Source organism: Streptopelia decaocto (genome assembly GCF_964273445.1).
Source record: "Streptopelia decaocto genome assembly, chromosome: 1".
NCBI classification, from domain to species: domain Eukaryota; kingdom Metazoa; phylum Chordata; class Aves; order Columbiformes; family Columbidae; genus Streptopelia; species Streptopelia decaocto.
Genome location: NC_138663.1, coordinates 209,723,198 through 209,743,709, shown reverse-complemented (window position 1 = coordinate 209,743,709; position 20,512 = coordinate 209,723,198). Strand labels below are relative to the sequence as shown.

Sequence of the window (20,512 nt, the reverse complement as noted above, 5' to 3'; positions counted from 1 at the left end):
ATAATTATTCCGTCAACACAGCTTGCATGCCGGTTGCATGGTTGTTGCTATTTCAGACCCAGGTGAAGTCACATCCGTGCGTGAAGTTGTGCTGAAGATAATTGCTTAGTGATGGGAATGCACAGCCTTGCTTGCACGCATATTCGTGTTTTACTGACAAGTGCAATGTTCATTGTCTGTTTGGTGTGTTCAAGCTTTATCCCCAAACAGAAGCATTTGACAGTCGAGATGAGCCAAGGCCACCAACCTCCCATAGCACTGATACACCGCAGGCTGTTGCAGCAGGGCCAGGAGAACCTAGGATCATCTTCTGAAATTGCCTGACAGAACCTAATCTGTATTTAAGCTGTTTCTGATCCAGTTTGGCAGGGAAAACCACCTGATTTTTCCATATCTTGGGTCACTCTGTGAAGAAAGTTGAGAGATCATCCATGAGATGTGTCCTCCTGGGACTATTTAGCCCAGTGCTGTTTCATCAATAGTGGAAAACAGGAGGTTCATAGAATGGTAGGATTATTTTGGCTGGAAAAGACATTTAAGATCACAATGCCCAACCATTAACCCAACTCTAGCACTAACCCATGTCCCTGAGAACCTCATCTCCTCGTCTAATCAACTGCTTCAGGGATGGTGACTCCACCATTGCCCTGGACATCCTGTTCCAATACCCGACATGGACTGGAACAACACACAAGTCCAATCTCTTTCCATGTGGGTCCTAAGACTTGTTTTTTTGGAGCCATTTATTATGTACAAAAGTTTTCTCTCTCTATTTCGCAACCTGTAAAACTGCTATGATAATGAGACAAAGACTCCAGTATGTAAATACTCTTGTATTTGCTGCAGATTGGCCTGATGACAACCTTGATAACTACCGTGGTGACCATGTCATCGATAGCACAGCTTTGGGACGACGAATGGGAGATGGTATTTATTTCACTGCAAGTAAGTTGTCTGTAAGGATGAGTCTCTGGGTGGAGAAAGGGGCCACTGCAGCTACATGTCATGGACTTTCATACCCTGTTTCCCAAAAATAAGACAGGGTCTTATATTAATTTTTGCTCCAAAAGATGCATTAGGGCTTATTTTCAGGGGTTGTCTTATTTTTCCATGAACAACAATCTACATTTATTCTTGAACAAAAAAATCAACATTTATTCAAATACAACCCTGTCATCACATTGTCACCTCTGTCCTGCTGCATTCGATTGCCAATTACTTTTACTTTTTTACATGTATAGCTGCCTGGACACTATTTAACTATTATTTTACGAACTATAACTAGGGCTTATATTTTGAGTAGGGCTTATATTTCAAGCATTCTGAAAAATCATGCTAGGGCTTATTTTTGGGTAGGTCTTATTTTCAGGGAAACAGGGTAGAATCATAGAACAGTTTGGGTTGGAAGGGACCTTTAAAGTTCATCTAGTCCAACCCTCCTGCAATGAGCGCGAACATCTTAAACTGGATCAGGGTGACTTTGTGTCTTTCTACTGTATAAAAACCTGTCTTGATGTTTATTGCTCCCAACATTGAAATATTGGCAATGAGAAAAATTTGCAGCAAAACTCCCATGGAGTCCTCAAGGCTTTTTCCTTTAGACTTTAGGCTTGGCTGCAGGGTTAGAGGTGGGAAATACTGAAACTTGGTGTGATTTTGAGTTGCTGGAGGGACAGTACTATTCCTCTTGACTTTGCCAGCAGTGCTCTGGTGGCTGGAGTCCAGGTCTGGAGACTCTTGTGCTTCCCAGTCTTATGGAAGAAGTACTCTTGGTATATTTTTATATGGCACATAAATTTATACATGTTTTTAAAAGAATGCACCTTCTGTGATCTAGTCCTCTTTTAAAGAAGACTAGTGGTATGATGCGGGACTATTTAAGTGTTAGATGAAAACAGTTACAAACTACTAATTTATTGATAGAACTGCTCTCTATTACTTTTTATCTCTTCTTCAAAAAGAGTTAAAAAAATATTTTGCCCATGCAAATCTTGAGAGTTCTACTGGTGATCACTGGTATGTATTTGGGAATACACAAATCTATGGGGGAAAGATAGCATTCAGACAAGAGAATAATATTTCTTGGAAGTGCTTCACTTTTCTTGTTTTTTAAGGATTTCTGTAGGCAGAGAACAGAAGCACGACTGAGAGGATCCACCTCAAAATTTTTCTCATCTGGATACACAGTCCAGTGTGTTTGAGGAATCCCAAAACAGTTCGGTCTGGAAAGGTCCTTCCAGCTCATCCAGTGCCACCCCTGCCATGAGCAGGGACATCTTCACCAGCTCAGGTTGCTCAAAGCCCGTCCAGCCTGGCCTGGGATGTCTCCAGGGATGGTTCATCCACCACCTCTCTGGCCAACCTGGGACAGGCTCTCACCACCCTCAGGGGCAAGAATTTCTTCCTCATGTCTGGCCCGAATCTCCCTCCTTTAGTTTAAAACCATCACCCCTTGTCCTATCACAACAGGCCCTGCTCAGAAATCTGTCCCCATCTTTCTTACAGGCCCCTTTTAGGTCCAGAAAGGCCACACTAAGGTCTCCCTGGAGCTTCTGTTCTCCAGCTGAACACCCCAACTCTCTCAGCCTGTCCTCCCAGCAGAGCTGTTCCAGCCTCACATCATTCCTGTGGCTCCTCTGGCCCCTCTCCAGCAGGTCCATGTGTGTCCTGTGCTGAGGACCCAGAGCTGGACCAGCACTGCAGGGGGGTCTCACCAGAGCGGAGCAGAGGGTCAGAATCCCCTCCTTCCACCTGCTGCTCACACTGCTGGGGATGCAGCCTAGGACACAGGTGGATTTCTGGGCTGCAAGCGCACGTTGCCGGCTCATGGCCAAACTTTCACCCCCAGCACCCCCGAGTCCTTCTCCTGGGGGCTGCTCTCCATCCCTCCATCCCCAGCCTGGATTGACATTGGGGGTTGCCCTGACCCAGGTTCAGGACCTTGCACTTGACCTTGTTGAACCTCATGAGGTTCATTTGGCCCACTTCTCCAGCTTGTCCAGATCCCTCTGGATGGATCCCATCCCTTAGGTGTGTCACCTGCACCACTCAGCTTGGGGTCATTGGCAAACTTGCTGAGGGTGCACTTGATCCTACTGTAAATGCCATTGAAGATGATGTTAAACAGTACTGGTCCCTATATGGACCCCTGAGGGACAACACTGTCACCAGTGTTCATTGAGACATTGAGCTGTTGACCAGTGTTCAACTGGACTACAAGAAATTTAAAACTTGGTGGCACCAAGAGCCTCAAATGAATTTGAATGATGTCTAAGGAGGCCTTTTCCAAATATGTGTTATTGGATGAGGTCTTCCCCAAGGAGTTCCAAGCTTTGCTGCTTTGCTTTCATAGTGGCCTTCTTGGCAGAAGAGATGGCCAAAATAAATGCAGGAATGTGTTTTAGGAATGGCGTGAAATCCAACTGGAAACAGAGAGCTCTGATGCCGTGTGGAGCCTGCAAGTTGAACACATTTGCAAGGTGCTGGAGTGCTCATCGTAATTTTTCTCTCTTTTTCTTGTGTCCTGCAGGCCACAGCCCCCTTTTTGCACATAGGAGCACTTGTGGTGGTCACGGCTCTGTCATGGTTGATAGCAGGGCAGTTTGCTCGAACGGAGAAAGCCAGTGAGTACTGCTCGTGTCTTTGCATGGTGGTCAGAGGTTGATGGGTGGTTCTTGGGGTGTTGGGCCACCCCCAGCTGCTAATGTGCAGTGTTCTTCTCTGTATCTGGCCGACAGCAGCTCAATATGCGTCAGTAACGTGCCTTGGCAACCAAGACGGCAAACCATATCCTGGGGTGCACTAAACCAGCTGGTCAAAAAAGGGGATTATCCTACTGTATTTGGTGTTGGTACTACCTCATCTTGGCACTGTGAGCAGTTCTGGGCTCCACAATCTAAGAAGAATGTGAAGGTCCTTGAATATGTCCAAAGGAGGGCATCAGAGCTGGTGAAAGAACTGAAAGGAATGTCCTCTGAGGACTTTGGGCATGTCTAGTTTGGAGAAAAGGAGGTTGAGGCTCTCTGCAGCTTCCTGAGGAGGGGATGTGGAGTAGGAGGTGCTGAGCTCTTCTCCCTGCGATTCAGTGATAGGACATATGGAATGGTTCAAAGCAGCATCTGGGAAGTTTAGACAGGACATTGGGAAACATTTCTCCACAGAGAGGGTGGTCAAACACTGGAGCAGGCTTCCTAGAGAGGTGTTTGACCCCCCAAGCCTGTCAGTGTTTGAGAGATGTTTGGACAATGCCCTTTACACCATGCTTTAGCATTTGGGCAGCCCCGAATTGCAGTAGGACTAGATGATCATCGTATGTCCCTTCCAACAGAAACAGTCTGTTCTGTCTCATAAGTACCTCTCCATTCTCAGACTCCTTGGTGGCATTTCTAGATTTTGAAAGCCTTAATGGATTTGTTGCTTGTGATGCAGTAGCACCCAGAGGGCTCACAGAATCACTGAATGGTTGGGGTTGGAAAGGACCTCTGGAGATCATCCAGTCCAACCCAACTGCTAACGCAGGGTCACCAGAGCAGATCACACAGGATCGCATCCAGGCAGGTTTTGAATGTCTCCAGAGAAGGAGACTTCACACTCACTCTGGGCAGCCTGGTTCAGGCTCTGACCCCTCGGAGTAAAGAAGTTTCTCTTCATGTTCAGATGGAACCTCTTGCATTTCAGTCTGTGCCCATTGCCCCTTACCTTATTGTTGGGCACCACTGAACAGAGTCTGGTCCATCCTCTTGACACCCACCCTGGAGATAATTATTACATTGATCAGATCCCCTCTCAGCTTCTCTTCTCCAGCTGAACAGCCCCAGCTCTCTCATTCTCTCCTCATAAGAAAGATGCTCCAGACCCCTCAGCATCATTGTGTCCCTCCACTGGACGTCACAGAATGTCAGGGATTGGAAGAGACCTTGAAAGCTCATCCAGTGCAATCCCCCTGCTGGAGCAGGAACACCCAGATGAGGTTACACAGGAAGGTGTCCAGGCAGGTCTTGAATGCCTCCAGAGTAGGAGACTCCACAACATCCCTGGGCAGCCTGTTCCAGTGTTCTGTCACCCTCACTGAGAAGAAGTTTCCAGTAATTCCTTATCCTTCTTAAACTAGGGAGCCCGTAACTGGAACAAGTGGACACCTAGTCCCCAATGGTTAGGTACTTCCTAAATGCATGTTGAGACATGGTCAAAGGTCTAAGGAAGCAGAGAGGTGAAGGACACACAGAATGCAGCTCTTCTGTTTGATGGTCCTGTCCATGGAAATAAGCTTTTCTGTGCACCTCCCCTGTCCCACCTCATTGCTGGGATCTCTCCCAAGCCTAAGACGTTCCTCCAAGCTTTCTTGTGAAATAATTTGATCCTTCTGTGCCCTCAGAAGTGTTTATCTTCAGGGCATCCACCGATGTTCTCAGACATCGGTGCCGGCTCCAGAAAAACAATATTTTAATTGGTATTTAACCTGCAGCAAAATACAAGCCCTGGAAGGATTTGGCAGTACTTGCAAAAGACTTCCAAGAAGTGGGAATTAAAAATGAGGAAATGGTGTCTGAAGATGGAAAAACTTTGATATTCAGAGAGACCTTTCAAAGAAAGAATTGCTCTGCCTTTATTTATATATGTGCCAAGGAAGCTGTACCTGGTTGTTCTTAAATATGTCCTAGCATGTCATTAGGCTGCCAGTTGAGAGAGGATTTGTGGATACGCCTGGAGCAGAGACTGCATGTGTTCCTTGTGAATTCCTCATACTTTTTCTTTTGCAACTGAATTCCCTGAAAATTGCTTGTTTGTTTGGTTTTTTAATAAGCCAGGAAGCTGTTTTCCTTCTCTTTTTTTGCCCCTTTTTTTTTTTTAAGAAAAACGTTGATTTTTTTTCTGTACCATTGGATCTTTAAGCTATTTCAAGGTCATTTTACTTGTGAAAGTTATCTTTCCTGGAGGAGTTTAGAGAATTTTTGGTATGGATATGCTTGACATGGTGGTGTTAAAAACGGAAGAGAAGAACTGAAATCTCAGTGAGAATCTACAGTTTGTTGCAACGGGAAATAATATTTCACTCACTAATTATAATACTTAGGAAATAACTGATGCAGCTGCAGGCATTGGTGCAACAATATCTTCTTGTCGTTTTTGAGGCACGTGGCAAAAAGCAACTGGATTTTTTACTGGGCAAATTTACACTTCTTGTTGGTTTGGTTTGTTTTCCTGATGCTACTTTTCCCAAACCTGGAGAACAGAAGTTTCTTGAACAGCTCCAGTGTTTAAAAAAGTAGTAGCTTGTTTTCCAACTTGCTTCTGAGGTCACATAGACAACATTGGAATCAAAGGAGCCTTGGAAGCCTTGAGTAGCAAAAGGAAGTGTGAGAAAGATGCTCTTCCAGGAGCCCAAATTGGGCTGGAGTGAGTGGTCACTAAGGGCACGAGGGATGGAGAAGGAAGGTTTGCATCTATATGTTCTCATTGGTGTTGTCATGTAGACAATGTTTGCTTGGCTTGGGTCATCACCAGTAGAAATTCTTCCAAACAGACCATCCAACCTCAAGTTGAATGTTTTGTATTTGGTTTTCATGTATGTATTTAATTTTTAATTTTTTGTATGTGGTTTTAGTTGCTGCAGATTCATGGATGAGGTCTTCAGCTCCATTTTAATGTGGTCTGTGAGCCAAGTTGGGGCATCCTTTCTTTGTGGGTCCAGTCCAGTGATCAAAATATTTGGAAGCCCATGTGCTTCACGTGGCACTTGCCTTTAGTCTGAATTTGAGCTGTTTAACCCCTAAATTGCAGTACCAAGAAGGAAGGGGCCAAATTCTTTGCACGGCCTGAGACTTTGATGAAAATTAAACTGATTTTTCAAAGCCTGGTTGTGTGGTGTTCCTGGAATGAGCAAAAATTGGGTTAGGATAATGTTTGGTGTCAATCTGGAGGTCTTGATGCTGGTAATGCATAATTCCAGGGCACCTCTACGGTGCAGGACATGACATGAAGTCACTTAGCAAGATGCCATCCAATAAAATTAGCAGGCAGAGTTACTAGTGCTACTTTCTGGCTGGTAGAAACATGTTTGAATGAAGTTTTTAGATGCTGGAAGCAAAAAATAAGTTTATTTGTGTGAAACCAGATCAGTTGTGGTCAGGACCAGAGCATGGCTGTTCTGTCCTTCCCCTAAAACAAACAAGCAAACAAAACAAACCATGCTTTCACAGAATCCCAGAATGTCAGGGATTGGAAGGGACCTGGAAAGCTCATCCAGTGCAATCCCCCCATGGAGCAGGAACACCCAGATGAGGTTACACAGGAAGGTGTCCAGGCGGGTTGGAATGTCTGCAGAGAAGGAGACTCCACAACCTCCCTGGGCAGCCTGGGCCAGGCTCTGGCACCCTCACCAGGAAGAAGTTTCTTCTCAAATTTAAGTGGAATCTCCTGTGTTCAAGTTTGAACCCATTACCCCTTGTCCTATCACTGGTTGTCACCGAGAAGAGCCTGGCTCCATCCTCCTGACACTCACTCTTTATATATCTGTAAACATTAATGAGGTCACCCCTCAGTCTCCTCTTCTGCAGCCCCAGAGCCCCAGATCCCTCAGCCTTTCCTCACATGGGAGATGCTCCACTCCCTTAATCATCTTCGTTGCCCTTCTCCATTTTGCATCCATGGCAAATTTGTTTTAAAGAGATTTTTGGAGGTTCTTCATTGAGTTCCAAAGCCTTAATGAGTTTGAAAAATAAATAATAACAATATTAAAGCATAAAGCTTGTTTTTTATCTATGGTTTCAAGTGACTCCAAATAGCTCCGGAGTTCAAAGGTGCCTTTTTGTTCTTTGTGAGGGATGCATGTCTGTGGAGAACAAGGAATGATTCTGTTGTGTTGGCAGTATCTTTGAAAGATTCCTGGATACTTTAGGAGTTTGTAAGAAGTCACTGGCAGAAGGATGTGGGTCACAAGCCAAGAATTTATTTAAACATCTTCAGTTTAACCAGTAAAACATTATTGCAAATTAACTCAGTTCTCTCTGGCACAAATCCTAATGGAGAAGCAGTTAAAGTGTTGTTACCCCGGCTGAAATGGGTGGTGTTGGTGAACCACCAATATAAACACAAGCGATATAAACCCAAGTGAAATTAAATGTGCCAACACGGAGCCATGACTTATTTGTAGATATGTTTAACTGGTGATTGGTATCTGCAATTAGGCAGGGCAAAATTTGGTGCTGCGCCACCCAAAGGGCTGGAAATCGGCAGTGTTTTGGGCTGCATTGCTAGGGCTGGAGATCGGCTACAGTTGGGCTACATTGCTAAGTTTTCAAGCAATTTTCTTAACTCTTTGTTTTCCCAATATGAAATGAAGTGTATTAATTAGCTCAAATATTTTTTTTTTAATATGTTTCCCTCTAAACACAGAGCTTTGCTGTTGTACTGGGACAACAACCGTAGACCAGTCTCTCTTCTGAAGGAAGATGAAGACGTCTTGACTTTGCTCCCGTGGTGTGAGGAGGTCAGGACCAACATTCTCACCAGCTCTTTCTCTCTCTTTCCACCTCAGCTTCTCAGATGCTGATGTTCACCGCATACCTCGCAGTTGTAGTTGCACTTTACCTCGTTCCCCTCACCATCTCATCCCCCTGCATAATGGAGAAGAAGGCTCTAGGACCAAAGCCAGCCATTATAGGTCACCGCGGAGCACCGATGGTGAGCAATTTCAATTTTAGTACCATGTTGTCTGACTCTTCTGCCCGTGTTAAAGGATGATACCAGATCTGATGGTCTCCAGGCTGCTCTCCAGAGAGTGTATATGACAAATATAAGTTAGAGGCACCCTTCCTGGCTATAATTACTGTGGTGGTAAATCAGAGTCAAGTCACACCTTAGATGTTCTAGATGCCTTACAAACAAAAGGACAATCCTTGCCTTGCTCATGGTGGTTTGTGCTGTTGCATTTTTCTGGCTGCTAGTTCTGCTGGTTTGGGGCTCTCCAGGCTTGACCCTTGAGCTGCAGCAGGAGAAGTTTGATATTTATTTATTTTTTTAGAGCCTGAGGCTCGTTCTTTGTGGCTTTGCAGGACCAGCAGTGGTTAAACTCACAGCAAGGTGCCTTGAGTATGTGGCAGCCTGGAAAAGCAAACAAGCTGCACCATACTCTTGCATTGAAGACCATCATGAGGCTGCATGAGGTGATGAAACAATCCCATCATCTGCCTCTGGATAGACCTTGAAAATGTAACTATATATAGTCTTTTATTTCCCAAGGTTTCTTGACATGTCCAGGGTAAAGATGGAGAATGTTGGTTTGAGCACATAATGCTGTCCTGTGGCATTTGGGTCTCCAGTTTGGGTGCTTCTGCACCCAGGTCCATTGCATTCTACCTCATTCTCTTTCTGCTGGTTGATTGAGGGTGTTAAGAGGACACGACCAACCAAGAGGGAGTGGTGCCCAATGCTAGAATGAGGGGTAACGGGCACAGACTGAAACACAGGAGGTTCCATCTGTACATGAGGTGAAACTTCTTTACTCTGAGGGGCCAGAGCCCTGGCCCAGGCTGCCCAGAGCAGGTGTGAAGTCTCCTTCTCTGAGACATTCAAACCCACCTGGACACCTTCCTGTGTAACCTCATCTGGGTGTTCCTGCTCCAGCAGGGGGATTGCACTGGATGAGCTTTTGAGGTCCCTTCCAATCCTTGACATTTTGTGATTCTGTGATCCCCTCCTTCACCATTCCTCAACATGCAGAGCTGGTTGTCTAGCAGCAGATGGTTTTCTCTAAAGCCTGAAAGAAGGAAGATCAGAGACTAGCAAGCCTTGTTCTAACCTCCAAGCAACAGTCTGCATGTCCCATGATGAGGTTACACAGGAAGGTGTCCAGGCGGGTTGGAATGTCTGCAGAGAAGGAGACTCCACAACCTCCCTGGGCAGCCTGGGCCAGGCTCTGCCACCCTCACTGTGAAGAAGTTTCTTCTCAAATTTAAGTGGAACCTCCTGTGTTCCAATTTGTACCCATTGCCCCTTGTCCTATCACTGGTTGTCACCGAGAAGAGCCTGGCTCCATCCTCCTGACACTCACCCTTTATATATCTGTAAACATTAATAAGGTCACCTCTCGGTCTCCTCTTCTCCAAGCTCCAGAGCCCCAGCTCCCTCAGCCTTTCCTCACATGGGAGATGCTTCACTCCCTTCAGCATCTTAGTTTTCATTAATAAGTTTTCAGATTAAATCCTTTAGTGCAGCTCATTGCACAATGCCAGAGTTGTGCAGTGGATGCAGTTAGTTTGGAACAAATTTTGTTCTTCTCTGCAAGCTTCTTCATTATCTTCTCAAACATACAAATGATGCAGTGAATTTTATTTTTGTTGAGGGCCTGGCGAGGTGGCTAATCAGGGGAAAAATACAGTGTAGTGATGTCCAACCGTAGCAAGTCTGTGCTGCTCTGACTAGCTCACTTTCATAACCTTCATTAAGGAAGGTCCAAAGCTCTTGGCTCCGTTTGAAGGCTTTTGCAGTTTGACTTCTGAGCACAAAAATAGTCAAAATGAGTTCATCCATGGGTAATTTTCTAGCAATTACTTGCTGCATCTCTGCAGGAAGAAATGAATAGTAGCCTGATTTTTTGCAAAGAATGATCATTGCTTTGTGCCCCAGGGCTTCCTTCACTTCAGAGCTGGTTTCTTAAGAAACTGTGTCCAGTTGCACTGGATCACTGCAAACCTGGATTTGGGTTTTAGACATAATGTGTTGTATGATTTCAAGGAGGAAACCAACTGAAGAAACTGGAGGGAGACAGAGATAAATACAAGCAGAAAAATTATGCATTTATTTAGTTATCACAATTTTGCTGTAAAGCAAAAAAATCAGCTCTAAACTCAGTAAGTAATTTTTGTACCAGCAACTGTCCCATTTGGATGCATCTCTGCCCCAAACATGCTGAATGTAGGCCTTCGGCTCCTTCTTTCTTGGAGGGAGAAACAGGCTGGGGTGGTGGAAATATTTGTTACTCGAATTCACCCTTTTCACAAAAACCTCACGGTTTAAGGGATATGAACTCCTAGTACAGAGAGATCCCATGTCCAAAGTGGTGCCAGCGGAACCTCCAGGAATAGGCAGCATCTGATTTTAGAAGACAGAATTAAATTTACGTTTCTGGCTTTCTGGTTGACCTTTACTGGCTTATGTCATTGGTGTGAGTGACTTCAGTCCCCTCAAGGCCAGGGTCGAGCAAGAGTTTAAGAAACCAAGGAGGTTAGCTTTCTGCATCCATGATGGACTCATTCAGAGATACAATGATTTATATCAGGGTGGCTGGCTCTGGCTAGGTTAGGAGCTTACCCATCGCATGCTCCAAGATGACATCTTTGCCTGTAAGGCTTATCATCTGCTTTTCGAAAGCTTCTGGAAGGAAACGGGCTGTTAAATAACAGCATTGTGGTGTTACAGAGATTACCCAGCATGTACCATCATAGGGCACGGTGTTCCGGAGTTCACTTCTGCTGACGTCCGTGCCGGTTGCTGATTCAGAGCAGCCAGAGATGTTCATCCATCTGTGATGCTCTTCAAGAGAATGCTCTTCACTTCCAGTAGTGTCGTGATGAAGTTGACGTTAGAGTTTCTAAGTGTGTATTTGAACTGCCAGACCTTAAGTGACTTAGTTTTAAAATGTCGTTTCCTCTGTAAAGCTGCATTTTCAACACAGGTGTGGCCAGTTTTCAAGTTTATTTAACTTGCACTTGGGGTCAGGTTATGGAAAAGGGATGGATGTGCCTCGTATCTGAGCAGCCACATGTAGCCCTGGTGGGATTCAGTTAGGTTTTGATCTTCCAGAAGAGTGAAATGTGGTCTTCTGCCTCTGCAGGGGCTAGAGATGAGGCAGGAGTAAGGTAATAGAATCATAGAATAGAATCATAGAATAATTTCAGTTGGAAGAGACCCTCAGGATCACTGAGTCCAACCATAACTTAACCTAACTCTAATACTAAACCATGTCCCTAAGAACCTCATCTAAATGCCTTTTAAATTTCTCCAGGGATGGTGACTCCACCACTGCCCTGGGCAGCCTGTTCTAATGCCTAACAGCCCTTTCCATGAAGAATTTTTTCCTAATATCCAATCTAAACCTCCCTTGGTGCAACTTGAGGCCATTTCCTCTTGTCCTGTCACTTGCTAATTGTGAGAAAAGACCAACACCCTCCATGCTTCAACCTGCTTTCAGGTAGTTGTAGACAGATATTCCACTTCTGGGGCTGGGATTATCTCTCCATGGGGTTAAGCCCAGTAGCAACTGTCTGAGTGTTGAGAATGGGATAGTCATAATGAACCGAGTTCTAAAACTCAATGAAAATCTCTGTTTTACTGAAGAGAGGCAAGAAGTGTCTTTAACCTTGTTATCAAACAGCAGAGCCTGCGTCTTCTCTGGGTAAGTATTCTGCTGTGCCAGAGTTTGGTATACAGGAAAGACAGGAGAAGAACTTGGTCATGATGGTCCTCTTTTACAGAGGTGGAATACTGTTGTAGCCACATGTGTTTGCTTTCATTAGCCCAGATTCATGCAAAATGAACTCTTAATTGATTAGGTGTGTCATCCTGCCCTTGTTGTCCTGCCCTTTTTACATTGGTAGCTTAGCTGAGGTAGTCCAACCTGCCTTTTCCAGTCTCCTTTAGCTTGAGAGATGATTTACAACTCAACACACTTTGCTTTTCTGTTCCTTGTACGTCCACATCCCTAGCAGGACTGCTTATATGGGTGTGGGTTCAGTTGCTGCTTGATGCGGTGCTGCATCTTGAGCTGGGACTTGCATTGTGTCTGCCCAGGAACCCTTCCTTCGGCTGGTGGTGTTGCATCACCCTTTGGTTTCTCTAGTTCAACTGTTTCTAGTTTGAACACCACACACTTTATTTCCTTATGACTGCTGGAGTCTCCCCAAAAAAATATTGAGCGTTACCCAGCAGAGAGAGGATCAGCAGTGTATCCTGAGGAAACCTGAAGTTACTTGGTGAGGAAATCTGAGATGTTGAAAGCAACCCAAGAACATAGAGTCATTGAATCATTTTGGTGGAAAAGACCATCAAGATCATAGAATTCAACCATTAACTCAACACTGTCAGTAGCCCATGTCCCTGAGAACCTCATCTCTGTCTGTCCAACCCTCCAGGGATGGTGACTCCAGCACTGCCCTGGGCAGCCTGTTCCAATGCCCCACAGCCCTTTGGGGAAGAAATTGTTCCCCACATCCAACCTCAACCTCCCCTGGCGCAACTTGAGGCCGTTTCCTCTGCTCCTGGCGCTTGTTCCTGGGGAGCAGAGCCCGACCCCCCCTGGCTCCAAGCTCCTTTCAGGCAGTTCAGAGATCAGAAGGTCTCCCCTCAGCTCCTGTTCTCCAGCTGAACCCCCCAGGTCCCTCAGCCGCTCCCATCACACTTGTGCTCCAGCCCCTCACCAGCTCCGTTCCCTTCTCTCAACTCATTCCAGCACCTCAAGGCCTTTCGTGGTGTGAGGGTCCCAAAACTGCCCCCAGGTTTCGCGGTTTGACCTCCCCAGGTCCCAGCACAGGGACGGTCACTGCCCTGGGCCTGCTGGCCACACTAATCAGGTCAGCCTGAATGTGATCTCCAGATCTTTGTGGCTGCTGCTCCCTGCTGACAGCTCAGGGCATTGGGAATATTTAGTACAAAAGCTCTTTCAGCTCGACCTTGTGTGACCCAGCGCTGGGCTGTGCAAAAGGGTGTGATGGGGATGTTTCCTCTGTCTTCTCCTAGACAAGTCAGACTTTGATTTGGAGGTTTTTTTTGGAAGATAATGCCCCTTTGTTGAACGAAAAGAAAAATAACTAGTATTGATGTGTGGCTTGGGCCAGAGGAATTCAGTAGTGAGATACTGGAGCTGTGTGAAGGTTGCTGCTGACATTTGCTCTGATTATTTTTCCCTAAAGGTTTGCTGGCCTGAACATGTAAGGTCATCAGCCAATAAGAAAAAAAAAATTATTCTCAGACACCTTAAACTCTTTATCAGCTTTTTCTACTTACTGTGTATTTATTATGTATTGTAGTTTTTGTATTTATTGTGCATGTTTCTTGTGTGGTAAAGTTAGGCCCTTTTTCTTAATTATTCTGCTTTCCAAACCCTGAGTAAATATTGAAAATCATGGGTTATGAATGCTCATTGATGGAAACTTAATGATCCTGGTGGTGGCACAGATGAGTGGAAAAACAGGATGTTACACCTGGAAGCTCAATTGGAAAAAAACCCCAACAAAAATAAATAAAATTATTTTTAAAAATAGCTTTATTTTGATGTGCTTGTGTTTCAGGCCAGAAAACCTGCCACCTTTTTTCTCCATAGCTGTCTCTTTTTTTCTGGTCTGCCTGTTGTTGAATTATGCACATTTGAAGGCCAGCTATACTGTGCTGGTTTTGTGGAAAAACAAAGTATTTGTCTTCACCCTGTATTGTTTTCAAATGAACCCAAATTCCGTTACCATCTGTTCTATTCAACAAGAAGGAATTTGAAATAAAATTTGAGTCTTCACCTCTGATAGCTGTAGGGATAAATTATCTATGCTCAAGGCTATTTTTTTAGTTGTTGTTAAAACTTACTAGAACATTTGTAGTTAGAAAAATCTGATTCTTAGACTGAGTAGCAGATTACTTTATTGAATGAGTAGATCTGAAAATCAAATGTGTGCTACAGAATCTGTGGTCTAGTTGGTCTCCATGGTATGCATAATACCCTGGTTTATGGACTTTCTTGTTTCTATAATGACATTGTAATAGTTTCTTTTCATAGAAAAGTAGGACAACGAAGAGCTGTTCAGGTGTTTTAGATATTTCTGGATATAACCTGTGGATAGAGAATTGGCATCACAGTAACAATCACTTTCTGGAGGTCTCCAACAAGCCACTGTTTGGGGGACCACACTGGTGAGCAAATCTCTCACACATTAATTTTCCATCAGACCTCAGTTGACCTGAGTTTCTGGTACTGCAGGTCACGGTAACTCTGTGTTGAACGCTATGTGTGAGAACAACCATCAGTGGAGTCAAACGCATTGGTCATCTTCAAACTTCAGTAAGGTGTGATTATGCTGGTACTTCAGTGTAATTGGCTACTACATTATCTGCAAAATAAGAGGTTTTGGCTTCTTAATATCCCTAAACCTTCATTCCAGCATCCTCGCTGACACTGCTTCATAAACTTTTCCACTTACTACTAATCTCTTATTGCCTTTCTTTTCTTTAATGTTTTTTTTTCTTCTTATAGTTGGCACCAGAAAACACTCTGATGTCTTTCGAGAAGGCAGTGGAACAGAAGCTGTATGGAGTCCAAGCTGATGTTGTACTGAGGTAAGCTAGAGTGCTGGTGGGTCTGAGACTTTCATAGAATCATTTTGGTTGGAAAAGACCTTCAAGATCATCAAGTCCAACTGTTAACCCACGCGTGGCACTGCCCCATGTCCTGAGAACCTCATCTCTGTCTGTCCAACCCTCCAGGGATGGTGACTCCACCACTGCCCTGGGCAGCCTGTTCCAATATCTGACAACCCTTTCTGGCAAGAAATTGTTCCCAATATCCAGCCTAGACCTCCCTTGGTGCAACTTGAGGCTGTTTCTTCTTGTCCTATCACTTGTTACGTGAGAGAAGTGGATGACCCAAACCCTGCTGGTGGGTCTTTCGTATCCGGTGTGTCTGGTTGTTATTTTTCCCATTGAAAAGGGCTCTCATGATAAACATACCTGATAACTCCTGTCTGTTCCTATTTGTAATGCACAGATGCTACTAACTATTTCACTGAGATGGTGGTTAAAGGTGAAACTGTCTATGTAGGAGAACCTGGATACCTCTGTCATGAAGCTAATCTTTATTATGTTCAACTTGATCTAGTCGATGATGTCCCTCCTCATTGCAGGGGGTTGGACTAGTTGAGCTTTGAGGGTCCTTTCCAGCCCAAACTATTCTATGATTCTGTGATTTGCAGAGCTGTAGTTTATCCTAAACCTTGCTTTAATGCATTTGGTTTCTTACCTGGCTCTCCCTATCTTATGGTTGGACTCGATGATCTTAAGGGTCTCTTCCAACCAAAACGATTCTATGAATGTTTTGTACTCCATAGGATTTCCACTCTGTGGTTAAGGCTTAGCGGCGTCTGATGATGCTCTGCTATGAGATGTTAAAACTTGAGTTCCTACCTCCTTTAAGTAGTCCACACTCTCAGTATTTTTTTTCCCTTTTCCCCACTATATTTATTAAAACCCCTTCTGATTGCAGCAGCATGGTGTGCTGCTGAGGATGCTGTTGCTGTGTCAGCACGTTGCTTTGGGTTGGTAGTTGGCACAGTACATGCTAGAAATAGCAAATATAAAGATGCCAGTGACCTTTGTGATAAGGGACTTCTGCAGGCAAAGGTGAAGCTGAGGCAGCGTTTGCTCCATCATCTAAAACTGGGTTTTGTTTTCCCTCTGGCTTTGGGGGTGAGTGCTCTGGGTTGTCTCCTAATTCAAATGGGGTTTGTATTTTAATCCCATCTCCTTTCCAGGCTTTGTCTGAGTCTCCTATTATGAAGATAGACTCCTTGATTTAGAAAATGTCATTATAATTAGGCTGCCTGTGCTGGGGTTATCTTGATTTCTGAGCGTGGACAACTGTCCCCCTGCCCTTGATAGAAACCATCACTGCCCTGTGTGGTGTTAACACTGATCCAGACACAGAAAATTGAGCTGGAAGAAAGCTTAAAGATCTTTTTAATTTTCCCAGAACCAGTTTTCTTTCAGATGCATGAACTTAACTCACCTGAGCACAGCTGTTTCCTGAAACCAGTTTTCAATTGGAAAAGGCAATTTCAGAGCAATTTTTGTTGCTTGGAGCCCTTGCATCTTGCTGAAAGCCTGTGAACATTAAGTACTCAGGTAGTCTGAGAGCCCTTGAAAATCTTGCTCATCATCCACTGTTAACAATGTGAGAATACTTTGTGCTTGTGTCTGTGCACACAGGGTATGGAAAACCTATGACATTACTGGGTGCTACAGACACAACAGAAAGCTGTGGTTAGCGTGAGCATCCAGGGTGGGTGTTCTTGTCCAAGCTACCTGAGTTTGGCACTCCAGAATTTTTTTGAGAGGGTACTGGAGTGGTGAGGAGGGAGGGATGGATAAGATTATGTCAGCATTTGAATGATTGCAAACATCTAGCAGGTATCCAAGAGACTTTTTCCTCTGGGTGCATCTCATTTCAAGTGGTTTTGGGGACGCTGGGCATGTGTTAAGTTGGTGGAGATCGTCACAATGATAGAACGAGAGGAAGTGGCCTCAAGTTGTGCAGGGGAGGCTGAGGTTGGATCTTGGGAACAATTTCTTCCCCACAGGGCTGTGGGGCATTGGAACAGGCTGCCCAGGGCAGTGGTGGAGTCACCATCCCTGGAGGGGTTGAACAGATGCGGAGATGAGGTTCTCAGGGACATGGGCTACTGACAGTGTTGAGTTAATGGTTGGGTTCAATGATCTTGAGGGTCTTTTCCAACTAAAATGATTCTATGATTTTGATGTGAAACCTTGAGAGAGGCTGGAGTGGTAACGGGTATTTCTCTAGTACCATGTACATGGTTGTGCATCTCCACTTGTAACGGGGCCTCTGGCTGTCTTTGCAGCTATGATGGAGTGCCGTTTCTGATGCATGACAAGACACTCAGGAGAACAACCAACGTGGAGGAAGTATTTCCAGAGCGGGCCTATGAGCACTCCTCCATGTTCAACTGGACTGACCTGGAAAAGCTCAATGCTGGAGAGTGGTTCCTACAGGTGCGTGTGGCCATGGAGAGGGTGTCCTGGAGCCATGGCCATGGGGTGAAAGCTCATGCCTAAACCCTCTTTGAAGAGAGTGGTTCCTACAGGTGCGTGTGGCCATGGAGAGGGTGTCCTGGAGCCATGGCCATAGGGTGAAAGCTCATGCCTAAACCCTCTTTGAGGTGGAGAGCTGTAGATCCATCTCCTTGGTGGAGTGGTCTGAAGTGCAGCTGGACCAAGAGTCCATGAACCACGTATAGTTCTGTCTTCTACTAAACTTAGACTTGGTCTAAAAGACATGTTGTCTTTCTGTGCCTTTTCCATCACCTGGAAGAAGGAACCTTAATGCCCGGTTGACACCACAAAGAACTTTGTGACCTCCAGGAGGTTGAAACTGAATATGAAGAGAACAGAAAAGACACTGTGTTATATGTTGCTCCTTTTTCTTAAATTTACTTTTGGAGACAATTGTCTTTACAAAGAAAAAGCAAGAAATTCAGTCTTCAAAGCCCAGGGAGGGGAAGAATTGTGGGATGGGCTTGACCCACCTTTTGGCATGCAGATGGAATTTCTTTTTGCCAAGCTGCTCTCTGGGTAGTGCCTGTAACCTCCTGAATGTCCTTAAGTTAGGAGCTCATCTCTTCCAACAGCCCATAGCTCTCCTCTGATCACTCTTAGTTATATATTAGTAATAAGCTGTCCTTTTTATGTTTGAATTCTGAAGAATTCTTGGTGATCATGTACATAGTGTGAGAAAGTAAAGTTTTTGTTTACTACCTTGGAAAATTACATTATGGCCCTATAGCTCTGCTCTCCCCCTGGAAATGGGGTGACCTTCTCAGCTCACCTTGCTTGCAGTAAGGATCTGTGACCTCCACTTGGGTAGGGAAACTGAGGCACAGAGAAACACTTCAGCAAGCTGCAAGGTGGGCATGGAGCATAGCTGTTGGCACCTACCACTGATGCCAAGGTGGGATAGAAAAGGGTCTTCATCTGTATTGGAGGAATCTGGTCTTTGTGGCACTGATGGAGGATGCACTTTGCTTTCAGAACGACCCTTTCTGGACGGCCGGGTCTCTCTCAAGGTCTGACTACTTGGAAGCTGCCAACCAGTCGGTCTGCAAGCTGGCAGATATGCTGGAGGTGATCAAGGACAATACATCACTCATCCTGAACTTCCAGGACCTGCCACCAGCTCATCCCTACTACAGCATGTACATCAACATCACCCTGGAAACCATCTTGGCATCGGGAATTCGACAACAGGCTGTGAGTTCTTTGGGGTTGGTGATGTTTCCAAAATTGCTCTCTTTATGGGTTCCCCAAATCCTTAAGAGTCTCATTAGTTGATCCATTTGTATTCTTGATTTGAAATGTCACCTCATGCCAAGAAGTCATGCTGGGGGGAGACTGTGCCTCCAGGCTGGTGGTTCCAGATGCTTGATAGCATCTTGGGCTGTACTCATGGTAGTATAGTGAGTGCCTGGAGGAAGGAGATTATATTTCTTGCTTGGCAATCACGTGCTCAGTGTGGGGCTCACCAATCACCTCTCTAGTACTGGTGGGGAGAATGTTGAGAAGTTAGACGTAAACTCTTCACTGGCTTGTGTGTCAGGAGGATGAGGGAGAATCATCACGAACTGGAACGGGAGAGGTTTTTGCTGGTTATAAGGAAACTGGCTTTCCCTAGCAAGGCAGGCAAGTGTTGAGAAGGGACCAGGAGAGATTGAGGGATCTCCACCCCTGGAGCTTTTCAAGACGCAATTGTACAAAGCTCTGAGCACCTTGTTTGAAATCAGTGCTACCCCTAGTTTGTGTTGGAGTAGGGATCTTCTGAGGTCCCTTCCCACCAAGAAATTTGATAAGAGCCTCAGATATGGGAGAAGAGGTTGAGACCCAGAAGCTGATTGTGAGCAGCAGAGAGCCTTTCCTCTCTCCTTAGCTTTAATGCTTCTTCCTGGGCTGAGAAACTGTTTCATCCTTGAGTTAACCTCTGCTTGGAGGAGAAATGGGTGTCCTGGAGCTGAGAAGTTTTCAGCAAAAGGAGGTCTGTGTACCTGCAACAATCACTTCCAGAATCATAGAAAAATAGAATTATTTTGGTTGGAAGAGACCTTTAAGGTCTTAGTGTCCAACTCTAAACCCAACCCTGGCACTGCCCCATGTCCCTGAGAACCTCATCTCCATCTGTCCAACCCCTCCAGGGATGGTGACTCCACCACTGTCCTGGGCAGCCTGTTCCAATGCCCCACAGCCCTTTGGGAAAGAAATTGTTCCCCACATCCAACTTCAACCTCCCCTGGTGCAATAGTTGAACATAGACATGGGGTTGTGAAGTGGTGTTTCTCACCCAGGTCTTAACTTTCCCTGTTGAAAGTACGTATGGTTACATCCAGGCTGCTCTGATACTTTGGTAAATGAGTGTCACAGAGTTATTAAACACGGATTACTGTAGCGCAGTGCCTGGTGGTGCTGCTGGGATCATCTGGTTGGTCCCAGCCTCTACATAGCACAAGCCATAAAACTGCCCAGCTTGGTTCCCGCATCCACTTTACACCAGGCAACTGAGCGTGTTAGCAGTAATTAATTGGATGCGCTTTCAGAGCATGCTGTGCACTTAGGGAAGTGCCCTGTGTTAGAGTAGATGCAGCCCTGATAAAAACGGTGATTAAAGCTAATCTTAGCCACGGGATCATGGGAGGCTTCTTCGGCACTGTCAATTTTCACCTTGTGTCCTTAGTTCTCTCTGTGCCCTGAACTG

The 20,512-nt window shown here is 45.1% G+C and overlaps 1 protein-coding gene across 1 annotated transcript in view; it reads left to right on the top strand.

Annotated features, from left to right (window-relative positions):
* Positions 1-20,512, top strand: part of GDPD5 (glycerophosphodiester phosphodiesterase domain containing 5) — a 188,769-nt gene that overhangs the window by 152,791 nt on the left and 15,466 nt on the right. The window contains exons 6-11 of the mRNA XM_082057402.1: positions 847-945; positions 3,530-3,623; positions 8,537-8,682; positions 15,236-15,318; positions 17,616-17,766; positions 18,802-19,020. Coding sequence (XP_081913528.1) covers positions 847-945; positions 3,530-3,623; positions 8,537-8,682; positions 15,236-15,318; positions 17,616-17,766; positions 18,802-19,020 — 792 coding nt within the window. The remainder of the gene's footprint in view (positions 1-846; positions 946-3,529; positions 3,624-8,536; positions 8,683-15,235; positions 15,319-17,615; positions 17,767-18,801; positions 19,021-20,512) is intronic.